This window comes from Pteropus alecto, unplaced genomic scaffold (genome assembly GCF_000325575.1).
Source record: "Pteropus alecto unplaced genomic scaffold, ASM32557v1 scaffold134, whole genome shotgun sequence".
Lineage (NCBI taxonomy): Eukaryota > Metazoa > Chordata > Mammalia > Chiroptera > Pteropodidae > Pteropus > Pteropus alecto.
In genome coordinates this window covers 13,356,642-13,370,372 of record NW_006436283.1, presented here as the reverse complement: position 1 = coordinate 13,370,372, position 13,731 = coordinate 13,356,642, and the positions used below count along the sequence as shown (strand labels likewise).

At 35.7% G+C, this 13,731-nt stretch overlaps 1 protein-coding gene across 1 annotated transcript in view; it reads left to right on the top strand.

The window, feature by feature from the left end:
• The first annotated feature begins 1,667 nt into the window (after nt 1-1,667).
• TLK2 (tousled like kinase 2) overlaps nt 1,668-13,731 on the top strand; it is an 87,512-nt gene continuing 75,448 nt past the window's right edge. The window contains 1 exon segment of the mRNA XM_006912332.3: nt 1,668-1,753. Coding sequence (XP_006912394.1) covers nt 1,673-1,753 — 81 coding nt within the window. The 5' untranslated portion in view covers nt 1,668-1,672.

The window sequence follows — 13,731 nt, the reverse complement described above, 5'->3', positions numbered from 1 at the left end:
GCTTCTGGGCGCTGAAGCGGGAGGGGCTCCCCCAGGGCTGCGGGTCGCCGAGGGGCCGAGCGGAAGATGGGGGAGGCCCAGGCGGCCCCGGCCTGGGAGTGGAACCGGCGGCCGGCAGGGAGAGGGGAGCGCCTGGGCAGCTGGAGGCCCCGGCAGCCTCCCGGGCGCCCCCGAGAGCTTGCCCGCCCTCCCTCCGTGACAGGTGGGCCTAGAGTTGGGGAAAGTTTGGAGCCGGCGGGAGGCAAGGGGCGCGGGGACCAGGCCCCATCGGTCCTGCTTCCCGGCTGTGAGCTACTGGGAGGATCCCAGTCCAAGGCCCCGCTGGAATGAGACAGAGTGTATATTTCCTCAACATGAGTTGACATTAAATGGAATAACCGCTGGGGTGTCATTTTCCCGGTCAGGCCTGGGGATGGAGGTTTAGGAAATGTTTCGAGAGACCCTGGGGTTTGAGGGAGACTGCAGCCTCTGCGATTCTGGCCTCGATTAGGGCAGGGCGACACGCGAGGAAGGCCACTTGGAGAAACACTCTCAATCCTCTTTTTCTTTCTTTTCCTTTTTATGTCTTTCTACCCTTCCGAGAATTTCCTAATTCTTTCTCGAACCTGCACTTGTATGTATGGATGAAACTTTAATTTGTCACCCTTTCATTCCCCTTTGCCTCAAGCTCTCAATCCAGGAAGGGAAATGAAACTGGAGGATTTGCAGGGGTTGTTACTGGAAATTGTGGAGTTGTTAGATTGCAGAAGAGCGTTTAATTTATGTTTTCAGTGAACTTTTAAATCATGACAATCATTCCAACAACTATTTAATATGTCGAAAGGGGTTCTGTGTAATGCTGTATGTTCCTTTTCCACAGAGAGGTATCCAATGGGTTCTGAAAGAGTTGGTCTCTTGCAAAGAATGAATGTATTTGCTGAAAGTAGCCTGTGCATTAACTGGTCATGGAAGGAGTATAAAAATGGTGTCCTCCTGCCCCTCCCTGCTTGGAAGGAGTGCTAAAAGCAGATGTCTAGAGAAACCTACTGCTTCAGGGAGTGGTCACAAGAAGATTTTGTAAAGGAATGGTTATGAAGCTATACTAATTTTCTGAGTGAATGCAGGTTGATGGTTTTACCAAGGGTTCTCTATTAAATTTAAAATAATTTTTTTTCATGAGCCCCTGAGCTCTACAGAAAAGGAGCTGTATAATAGCATTATTTGAAGTTAATTATAACATCTGATTTATGCTGTATTATTATGAAATTATTATTAATGATTAATATTTTTAGTTTAAAAACTAGTTCCTGTGTGTTTGGGAAAGAAATAGCTAAAATTACTTAGCTAAATTCAGAGGTTGATAGAATTTTCTTTCTTGCAGGCTAGTCCTTGCTCAACTTTTCCAGAGAGTATATGAAGGATTTGAGGGTTTTTGCTGTTGATATCAAATCAGATTGAGAGAAGAATAAGTGGTGCTCAGAAGAGGACTTCTGAGCTGCTTTATAGCTTTGAATGTTACTATCTGATGCAGCACATTGTAGTTTATCACTTGTATGCTATATTTACTTGAGGTTTACCTGTATGTGACCATTCAGTGAAATAATTACTAAGAGTTTTATTATATATAAAAATTGGCTTCTCATGTTTTAGCTTTTATGATCTTAAAACCTACTTTTTTTCTTTTTCAGTAGAAATGATGGAAGAATTGCATAGCCTGGACCCACGACGGCAAGAATTACTAGAGGCCAGGTTTACTGGAGTTGGTGTTAGTAAGGTGAGTAAAAGGATGATAATGAACACTGTTCATAGTCTAAACACATTTAAAAATCAATTAAGGGCAATTTGGATAGACATACTGATAGGTTGTAGGAGAGAAGATTTGGCTCATGGTTCCAATGAACTTTTAAATCCTACCAGTTATCTCAACCATTTAGCAGTACATTTGAAGGTATTCTGTATGGGAGTATATGCTGCTTTTTCCCCTCTGATATGGGAGAGGTCTCCCATGGGTCTTATTGCAAGGATACTAACAGGACGTGTATTCTATGCCATGTTTTGTCAAAATTCCTCAGTCACTCAGAAGAAAACTTAATTAAAAGATATTGGCATAGCTTCCTTACTCTGGACTTTTTGGATAGTTACATGGTAGAGTTTTGAAAAATCTGTCTCTGCTAAGTCTGTCAGTTCTTCAGATCTGCAGTTCAGCAGATTCCTCCTGGTTGCACCCCAGACTGCTTTCTTTCACTTCGTATTTTTCCTTCTTGTTCACTCTTTTTATTTTCTCGGAGCATAGAATAAGATTAAGTCCCCATTAACGGGCAGGTGTTAAGCAGTGTATTGGCTTCCTGTATGTCCTTGTTTACCTGCTACTTCACCTTGCTGCTCTCATAGGATATATTTGATTTTAATACAATATGTAAAATATATTTATGGTGTTTTATTTAAAAGCTTCACCAACCCAAGATTGTTTCATTACGTAGGCTTGAGACTGACTTTTTGACCTCTGACTTCATGTGATACATTTCTTTCTGTGCTTTTCAAGAAATTTTATTTCTCATGGTAACGGAGATGTTAGTCTTATGTTTTAGTTGGTAGCTTCTTAAAGGAGAAGGTATTTGTCAAGGTTTAGTTGAAAAAACTGGTTGCTTTGACAGGTCTCATAATTTTGGTGAGCTGGAATAGCTTGATAGTTTTTGTTCATTCAACATATATTGAGTGCCTGCTGCATACTGGGCATTGTGCAAGGTGTTAGAGATGACATCTCAGCACACTGCCTCCACGCCCTCATTGTGGAGAGAGCAAGAGATACAGAGACTATACTGTGATGAGGGCTGTATTAGAGCTATGCCATGGTGCTATGGGAACATAGGGTTTGTTACACATTTTGTAGTTCTTGATTTCTTTGGCTACTTTAATAACTAACTTTAGGGCACTTTGGAGAGCTTTACTTCAGACTGTTGTTATATATCGAAGTTATATCTGTAAATGTAAATACTTTGATCTAGGTGAAGTAGCTTCAAGAGGAAGTGAGCACTATATTTAAGAGTTACATTGATCTCTGATTCAGTTGATAACTTAATGACCTTTGATGTGTCTTTTAACTGGAGAATTCAGCAGAAGGCTCATATCCAAATCTGTCTGTTCAAATGGTCACTTAACTGAGTAAAAGTAAATTTGTATTCAGATTGTACATAGTTTAAACTCAGTGGGCTTTGTTGTTAGGGTGCTTTACTTTCCTCCTGTTTTTAGGTTCTTGATAGCTATATCCAAGTATACTTTTGATGGCATAGAACATAAGTGACGAGAATGAGTGACATTGCCCAGGCTCAACTTATCATGTAACTAATGTGTCAGAAAACAATCTGATGATCTTTTTAATAGGAAATTTTACCTTTAACATATAGCGAAAGATGTTCATTTTTATCCAGATGTTTTTATGGCATTAATTTTATGTTATTTGACATTTCCATCCATGGTAAGTATATTGATTACAATAAATTCATTATTTGGGGACTAGCAAGAGAGTATCCCTCCCCCCATAGCAAAGAAACTTGAACGAAAAAAAGTAAATTATTCTGTAGTTTGTGGAGTTAGGAAGAAGAAAAGAAAATCTCCTATTTCGTACAACTTTTACCTGCAAGATGTTGTATCTCACAGACCACTGATTTGAAATAGGAGTGGGGAGGAGGCCATGGTACTGGGAGAAAAGGTGCTTTTGGAAAAACTCCTCCTCCAACTTTTGAATTCCTCATTATGGGTCATAATTTCCCAGTGAGGGTGTCACTGTCTTGATGACAGCTTTCAGTTTTGCAAAGATCAAGAGAGCTTGCAGCCCTTGCTCCAAATGGGAGAGCAGAGTGACTTTCCCGTGATAGTGCCATCTAGTGGGACTGGCGCGGCCTCATGGACTGTCTCTTGAGTTTCTCCAAACTATTCATAACATTTTCAGTACTTTTTGATGTCCATAGAAGGAAGAAAGGCAGTGCCACTGTGGATTCTTTCCTAGTGGACAGGAGTGTTTTAAGTAGCTGCAGTCTTTGAACTTCCTGGTTATTATAGATCTTCTGTTATGTTGCTTCAAGTTTTTCACACCTGCAAAGTAGATATATATCACAAAACCTACACTGAAACGAAATGGCCAAACCACCATATTAATTACTTACATTTAGGTTGCTCTTTATTTATATTTAGGGTTTTTATTTGCAAGTTTTTAAATTTTCTTGTGTATTTCATTTATATGCATTTCGTTTCTTTTCTGTTAGCATATTTAATTTATAATAACTGGTAAACCAAAAGCATTTGTCTTGTGCTTTGGGATGTACTGTGTGGTTTTTGTTTATGAGATTGATGTTTTCTGTCATTAATGAGTTGATGATAGAAGAAAGTAGCCTCATGTGCACCAAGAAGCTATAGCTGGTTTTCTTCCTCTAGCTGCCATTTTTTAGGAGGCCCTGTATCCATCTTGTTAGCATTTTTGAGATGATAAGGTTAAATTGTGATATGAACCTACTTTTGCATTTCTTACTGACCTGCCGTATGAGCTGTTCTTTTTTAATATCTCTTCCTTTAAGCACTGGATAATCCACTTTTAGTGATGTGAAACTGACTATACCCCTATGTTCATGTTTTTGCAGTTTATATTCCTTTCTCTGCTCCCTTTTGGCAATCTAAGCACAGGTAGTCTCTGATTCTGGAGACTGTAAAGTAGGTGGAATTTCACCCTTGCGTGCACTGTTACCTGTACCTAGTTGAATTTTAATGCTAATATAGTAGCAAATACATATATAGTACTTATGATGTGCCAGATACTGTTCCATGTACAATAAAAGCAGTAAGAATTGAATTTAGATCTTTCATAGGTATCCTAGGGATACTAGTCAGTAAACCGCTGTTCTTTTTATAAGACACACTGACTTATGCCCACTGCATTGCCCCCACCAGTTGAGTCATAGGCTCACCAAGGATCATTTCATGACAGCTTGCATTTGTAATATAATTATATGATTTAATACAAAATTATGTAAACCAGTGAAATATGACTAAAATGAAAGAATTGTTGATTCAAAGAAAACTAAGTTAATCTGGAAGAATTATTCATTTACATCCTTGGCAAGTATCTTTTAAGTTCTCTCTTCACTTGAAGAAATTGAAACTGGAAATTGTAGATGATGCATTATGGGTGTGGTTTATGTAAGACAGTGTAGATTAACTGCAGTCAGTGGCTCGATAACTCAGAAGGCCTACATCAAAAGACTGGCAACAGAATATATGTTTATGTACTTTAAGTTCAAAAATATATTTAAGATGTCATTTTTTTTAGATTCCCCACTGTAACCTACTTTTTTGACTCATGTCATTGGTTTCATTTGTATTGAATAAAAGGATTATGAAGTACGTGGATGCTATTGAAAAGAGCGAAATGAGAAGTCCCTTGAAAAAGTGGGACAGTTTGTTTTGGCACAATAAGAGCCTTCACTTTATAGAACCTGAAGCAAGACCATAAACTTTTTTTTTTTTTTAGATCATATACCTTTAAGTAATACCACATAAAAGATTTTTGATATCTTTTTAAAGAAAAATAATTTCTTTTCCTATCTTATAAATTGTGAGTCTGATACATGATTACTTTACATGATCAAATTTGACTTGTGAAAGAAGTTTAACCAACTAATGATAACTTTCTCTACTACCATTTAGTTAATTACATCAATCAGAAAGTGTTAGTTATGGATATCTAGTGTTAGCTGTTTTATATACCAGTGCCAATAATTAAAAAAATATATATGTTTAGGTGTTTTACATTTAACACATAGTTAGACAATGCTCAGTTAGCACAAATGCTGAAAAATTGTCTATACTTCTACTGGTGAATTTTAAGGAATTGTTGATAAATATATTTATCTTTATGTTGTCTTCTCCATTTCACTTACTTTAGTATTTATTTAGTTCTCCCCTCATTTCACATGTAAAGTATCAACTCATGTCTCTTTCCTCTGACATTTTTCAAGCATTTGTCTGTCCCCACTGCTACTGCCTTAATATAGACCTTCATTCAGGACCAATAGGTAGTCTCTCCTGCCTCATTCATCTTTCTGTAAAGTGCCACCAGTTGTATTTCTAAAAAATACCAATATTATTGTTTTATTCCCTTGCTTTAAAGGCTCCCTATTGCCTACCGGATAAAGTTAAAACTCCTTATTCTAAATTTTCAACTTTGTGGCCAGTTTTCTGTTTCCCTACTGCTATGTTCTACTACCTCAAACCATGACTGATCTCCTAACCTGTAATGTTAGCAAACAGACTCATGCTGTCTCCGCTACCTTTCGTTTTTTATTTGCCTGACATACTTTCAGCTTACTCTTCAGAGCATAGTCCAGATATCTCTTTGTAGCTTTTTCAGATACCTCCACCAATATAGTTGTATTATCTTATTAGCACTTCATAATTTACTTTTATTGTAATACATTATTTGTTTTCCTTATTAGTCTTCTTGAGAATGTGGCTGATATCTTTATCTTTGACTATTCAAATGCTCAGCACATTGTATACATTGAATAAATCTTCATTGAATTGGAAAAGAGTATTGAGAAGATGATAGTAGAGTTAGTTGTCACTCATATAGGCATGGTCTACTCTAGCTTTTTGATTTAATCCAATCTCAAAACTCTTTATCTTTTAATTGGAAATTTTAGTTCATTTACATTTAATGCAATAATGTATATTTGGGTTCAAATCTGTCTTATGCTTCTTTTACTTCTTTTGAAATTTTTTCATTCTCTACTATGAAAGATAAAGAAATAAGCATTTTCATACTTTTTCTTTTTGTCAGTTATGTTTGTGACATTGTTTCTCCTAGTTTAAAAGTTATGTAACTCTTATTTGTTATAGAAATTACAATATGTGTCCTTAATTTATAAAGATAATGTTGATCAGTTCCTTTGCCCTTCTTTTCATCTTTTCATCAAGAGCCTTGAAGATTTAACTTCATTATTCCTCTCCCAACTCACATGCTGTCCTTCTGTATTTAATTTATATGTGTAAATGTGTGTATGTGTGTGTTTGTGTCTATGTGTGTGTGAGTGTGTGTGTGTGTGTGTATATATATATTTTTTTAGTTTAATAGACTATTTTTTAGAGCAGTTTTAGGTTTACAGTAAATTTAGGAGGGGGTTCCCACATACTCCCTCTTACCTTGCCAGTTTCCCCTATTATGAACATCTTGCAATACTGTGGTAGATTTGTTACAACTGATAGCCAACATTGATGCATTACTATTAACTAAAGTCCATAGTTTAACATTAGGTTCACGCTTTGTGTTGTGCAGTTCTGTGGGTTTTGATAAATGCACAAAATATTGTGTGTCCACCATTGTGTGTGTGTGCATATATTTAAGAGTCCATAGGTTATTATAGAATCTGTTCTATATAGTTAGTGTTCATTTAGTCTCACTTATGTGTTTACCATTTTGTTTGGTCTTCATTCCTTTTTGCATCTCTGACCTACCTGGAAGACTTTTTCTTTTGCCTGAAATACATCCTCTGGAATTCCTCTAGTGTGGGTCGGTCTGTCAGTGATTGTCTTTCCTTTTTATTTTGTTTAAAATGTCTATTTTTGGCTTTATTATCAAATGGTATTTTTTGCTAGGTTTAAAATTCTACGTTAGTTATTATTTTCTTTCAGCACATTGTTCACTATTGTCAGTTGGCTTCCATTACACCCTTCTTATTTTTAGTCTTGTTGCCGTTCTATTGAAGGTTATCAAACTTTTCTCAGCCCATTTTTGAGCCTTTCTCTTTGTGTTTGATTTTCTGCCCTACAATATGGGGATGGAGAGATGTCTAGGTTGGATTACTTTTTTTTTCTTTACTATTTACATTTGCTTTATTTAAATCTGAATATTTTGGGGGAACACGAGCATATACTTTAAAAAAATAGATTTTAATTTTTAGAGCAGTTTTAGGCTCATAGCAAAATTGAGTAGAAGGTACAGAGATTTTCTTCATGTTCTCTGCCCCTACACGTACATTATCAAGATCCCCTACCAGGGTAGTGTACTTGTTCCAACTAACGACCTACATTGACACATCATTATCACCTAAAGTCCATACTTTACAGTAGGTGTTCACTTTTGGTTTTGTACATTCTGTGGGTTTGGTCAAATGTATAATGTTGTGTATCTATTACAGTATCATACAGAGTAGTTTTACTGCCCTAAAACCCTCTGTGCTCCAGTGTTCATCTCTCCCTCCCCTAACCCTTGGCAACTACTGATCGTTTTTACTGTCTCCGTAGTTTTGTCTTTTCTGTATTATCATGCGATTGCAATCATAGAGTATGTAGCCTTTTCAGATGCATTTCTTTCGCTTAGTAATATGCATTTAAGGTTTTTTAACCTCATTATTATTATTATTTTCTTTTTAGCACTGAGTAATAATTCCATTGTCTAGATGTACCCAGTTAATTTATCCATCCACTGAGGGATACCTTGGTTGCTTTCAAGTTTTAGCAATCATGAATAAAGCTGCTGTACACATCTGTGTGCAGATTTTTGTGAATGGTGGACTTATTTATACTCCTCGGGATTCACTGGCCTTGAATCTGGATTGCTGGTTTTCATCAGTTATAGCATTTCCTCAGCCATCCTTTCCTCATATATTATTGTGCCTCTGTCTTATTCACCATCATCTTACTGCATTTTCTCTTTCTCTTATTCTGTCTTCTGTATCGCTAGTTTTTACTTAACAAAGCTGAATACTGGGTAGTTATTCTGACCTCCTTTCCATCTCTTTATTTTCCCTTTTCGTTATTAATCTGCATAAACCTATGCATTCAGTTTTCGTGAGGGCTGGTTTATTTCTGAGTCGCTCTTATCCTGGTAGCCCTTGTGCTCCTTGTTTAAAGGTTTCTCAGCTCCTCCTTATTGAAGTTTCTTCTCTTCCCTACCCTCCAGGCCTGCTAAAGTACAGCTCAGTTTCAGAGCTTTTCCTTTAGTATTAAATCAGCAAATGCCATTAAATAGAAGTACATTTTTTGAGTGCTGAACTTACCTTCTTGAAGTCTTGTCTTCCCCTGGATTTCGATACAGTAATTCCTTATTTCACCTTTTTTACAGTCAGTAATATAAAACTCTTTAACATTCACAAGTGTGCATAAACTTGTGCCACAGTGAGTAAAGAATCCATATATAGTTTTCCTCGTGATTTTTCACTTTTCATTTGTTTTTTCTTCTTTCCTGTATGTGGTCACTGTTGTCATTGTCATCATTCCTGGTCTTTAGAGTCATTTATTTCTTATATTTACTTTTAGTTAAATAAAGGTTAAATTAAAATATTTCTTAAAACTTTGCTTTTAAAAAAGGCAAGAAGAAGGAAAACAAAGAAGGTATGTTACCAATGATTTCTTATTTCAAACCTGAGTCTAAGGATGATTTGACTTGGTCAGTCTTGTTCTTCCTCGTTATCTTGTCTGGGTCTCAGATTGGTAGGTTTCACTTGGTCCTAACTACTACTAGATGTGATGGGATGGATTCGTTTAGCATCTGTTTCCTAGTATATTATTCGTGTTTAAACACTTCGTACGCTATTCTCTTTCACTTTTTACGCAGTTGCCTTGTATTTCTATCCAGAAAGAGACTTGGCTTTTCCTAGTCCCAGATATTCCTTCCTTAGACTTTAGGCACATTAAAAAAAAAACAAACAAACAACAAAATGAAACAAAAAACGTTCTTGGAGTACTAGGTAACTATGGCCTGCAGCAAGGTGACTTTCACCATTGGCATCTTTCTATTCTCTGGTTTATTTGAGGGTAGCTTTTTGGCTTAATGTGGTGCTATAGAGCCTCTATTGTAGGATAATTTGTTCTAGCATCTGCCTGCCCCCTGGTCAGCTTTTTTGTCCTCATTAAGACATTCATGGGAAATCTTGTTTCATAATTTGGCCTATTCTTGCTTTCTACCCAAGGAACACTCCTGTGCAGATTAGAGCAGTCTGAAGGATCTATAGTTTCAGCCTAAGCTCTTCTCACTTTGATTTATTAGTTTTTTGCCTGTTCTCGTGACTAAGTCCCACTCTGTGCTATCTTTCCACTTCCAGCATATTAGTTTTTTAGAATCTTATCTTTATAGTTTAGCAGTAGAACATAGTTTTATTACATTAGTCACAGATGTAAGGTGTCATTTCCCTACCTTGGCACTTCCGATTTAAAACATTTATTTTTGATGAGCTACCCCAAAAGAGGGAGCCATAGTTAAAGGGGAAAATAAAACTCAAAAATTCCATTTAGGTACTAATACTATCAAAGAATGAGTAGTGGTATTAAAATACAAAATCTTCAGGAATTAAGGCTAGAACAAAATCTTGCCAAAATTCTTTTCTTATTAAGTTCTTCATTATGTATATATAGGCTTTTGGGAATTTTGGTTGCAAATACCTTAGGAACAAGAAAGTACCTTGTTCTATCTGTTAAGTATACCCTAAGGATATCAGCAAGGGAAATAGACATGGAACATTTTCCTAAAACTGTTCTTAAAGAAGGAGTGATGTCTGTTTCCTAGTCCTAACTAGATGAGGGAGATAAAGAGGTTGGTCATTAAACTTTACCTTTTATTAATTGTTGTAAATGTACATAAAATTTACCATTCTAACCATTTTAAGTGTACAGTGACATTAAATACATTTACTTTGTTATGCAACCATCACCACCATTCCTCTCAATAACTTTTTTATCTTGCAAAAATGAAATTCTGTACTTAGTTTATAATAAACTCTATACTTACCCACGTTTTATATGTTTATTTAACTGTCAGTGGAGATGCTTGGGTTGCTTCTACCTTTTGGCTACTGTGAATAGTGCTGCTGTCAACATGGGTGTACAGAGATACCTGTTTGACTCCCTGCTTTCAATTCTTTTGGTATAAATGCAAAAGTGGAATGGCTGGATCATATTAAAATTTCACTCTTTTGTTAAAGCTTGACTTCCCCTGAGCCCTTATCATTGACAAAGGGCAGCGAGCAGGTGGTGATTCTTTTTCTTTTGGTGCACATTCAGCAAAAGCCTTAGAAGTGTTAGAAATTTTGTTAACATCTAAGAACTAGTAATGATACTCAAATTGCAATTATGTTTGCAAATTGTATTATTTGCCCAGGAAGTTGAAGAACTAAGCCACTGTGTAACCTGGCGAGTTATATAGGATAGGCTTTTATTTTAACTAAAGCATAGGTAGTTTTAGAATGATAAGAGCAAGTGACTATCTAAATTTGCTATACTAGAATTTTATTTTAATCAGTATTGCCTCAAATATTAAGTCCTATGAAGACTGTTAATGTTGCCCACATGAAGATAACAGGGTGATGGTATCTGTTCTAATAGATGTGACCCGTATGACTGATAACTTTGCTTATACAGAGAGTAAAATATGTGACTTTTATCACACGCACTGCTGCCACAGTTGGCGTTAATTTATTAATTTAGTACCTGTTTTGTTCAACTCCGAGAGAAATACTAAGGATTAATTGTGAAATTAAATGGTAATCTGAAGGGCCAGTTAATCTCAGGAGATGATGCTTCTAGTTTGAGATATCTTCTATTATAAATTAACTTTATCAGTTGGATTTAGTGTTCAAATTTAACAGTAGCTGCTAGGGTCAAACCAAAACCGACTTACTAATCTTTATTATATTAGCAATTGACCAGCTAGAACCAAAACAAAATGTTCCATCAACTTCCTCTGGCCTGCCTCTGTGATCATCTGAATAAGATGAAGGAAAATCTTAGTGCCCAGACTTTCAGCACTCTAGATGTGTCTAGATGTTATGGAGGATTTAAAAAAAAAATCAGCCAGATGCACTGTATACTCTTGAGGCACTATAATCAGGCAGATATGGACCCAGATGTCTGTGGCACACAGCTGAGGGTAGAGATGGAGATGTGAAGGTGTTATGCTCCTAAGAGAAGAGAGTATAATTATTTGCTCAAGAGTCAGGTTGTGTGTAGAAGGATGAGACTTTTTTTGTGTTGCTCAGAATGATCACTAAGATTACTGTTGATAAATGACACAAGAAAATTTATGATAAAATATTTTGAATAAGTCATAGAATGATAGTACAGAATAGCTTGGTTTTAAACTGTAGCAAAACTTCTTAGGGTCTAGGGCAGAGGTTCTTTTTTAAAGGATTAATTTTAATTAGATTATGTAGTTACATAGTACAAAATTTAAAATATTTAAAAGATATACAGTGAAACATGCCTTTCCTGTATCCTCTGGTTTCCCTCCTTGGACACAACTGCTACTATGAGCAGTTTCTTATGTTCTATATATATGTATGTATATAATAGATATATGTGATACATCATAAATATTTGATATATGTGTAATATGTATATGTAGATAAATACATATATATACATCACTCCATATAAAAATATAGAGACAAACATATGCAGTTTTGTATTTTGATTTTTGTGTATAAAAGAATTTAGAAATTGTTTTGTATTAGTACATGTAGGGCTTCTTTGTCCTTTTTTCTCAAGGCTGCTTAATATTCCATTTTTTTAATTTAAACTGTTTCGTGATGAACACTTTGATGGACAACAGTGTTTTGTTGATATGAGCAGTGCTATAGTGAATAGCTTTGTACATAATTTCATTTCACACGTTTACATGTATTTACAGGGCAAATCCTTATAAGTGAATTTGAAGTGGAATTGCATTTGTAGTTTTGGTAGCTATAGCCGCAGTGAATGAGAGCATTTGTTTCCCTATAGTCAAACATGGGCAAGGGAGTCCATGGACAGATGTCAGGGTTCTTGAACCTCGTAAAATGATAGATAGGTAAAAATTTGTGTATATTTATGGATGTGTCTTTTTCTCAAAGGAAAGGTCCACAGTTTTTATTACATTCCTAAAAAATTCTGTGACTTGGCATAAGATTAAAAACCATTGTCTGTCAGTTAGTAGCCTCAATTAAGAACACATTCTTCTTTACAGGAAGTATTTGAGCAGAAGCGTGTAAGTACATAATTATTAAAGATGTTGTATGGAGAGTTATTGTGTAGGAGACCAGACTAAGTCTAATTCCCAATCTTTTATTATCATTCTCTTCACTCCCTTGGTAGCTATGTTTTAAATAAACTGGATTTATTAAACAATACTTTATTTCCTCAATTTTATTAGAGCTTTAGAGAAGTATCAGGTGATTATTACTATAAGGAATTGAAATTCTTTTATTTATACGGAGTTGGTAAAATTTTAGTTAAAGTCAAGTCAGTTTGGCATTTTAAATTGGCTATGTGGGTGAAAAATACTTCAGAGACACCCCCCCATTATTATCTTTAGGACTTGTTGGAGATCCAGGGAACAGATCTGTATACCAGATAACCTCTAAGGCCCTTTTGAGTTCTCTGTGTGGGTGGCAATAATATATATTCTGAGATTTAGATGACCTATATTAAGTTCCGCTACAAGTACTATTACGGATAAATCCTCACCATAACAGATTCCATAAGGCTTTCATATTTTGAGATAATGGGATTAATTTGTAATATTATAAATATTATTAAAAGTCACAGTTCTGGAGGTCCTGGAGTGAAAATAAGAGCTCCATATAATGAATTAGAAAGTTAAAAGATTTGATTTATTTAGTGATAGTTGATGGTGTATATAAAGCCCTCTCTTTTTAAGTGCTGTATTAAAATTTGGTGGCTTGTTTTGAAAGAGTATTATTCTAGAGATGATTTGCAATATTATGTAGGGAA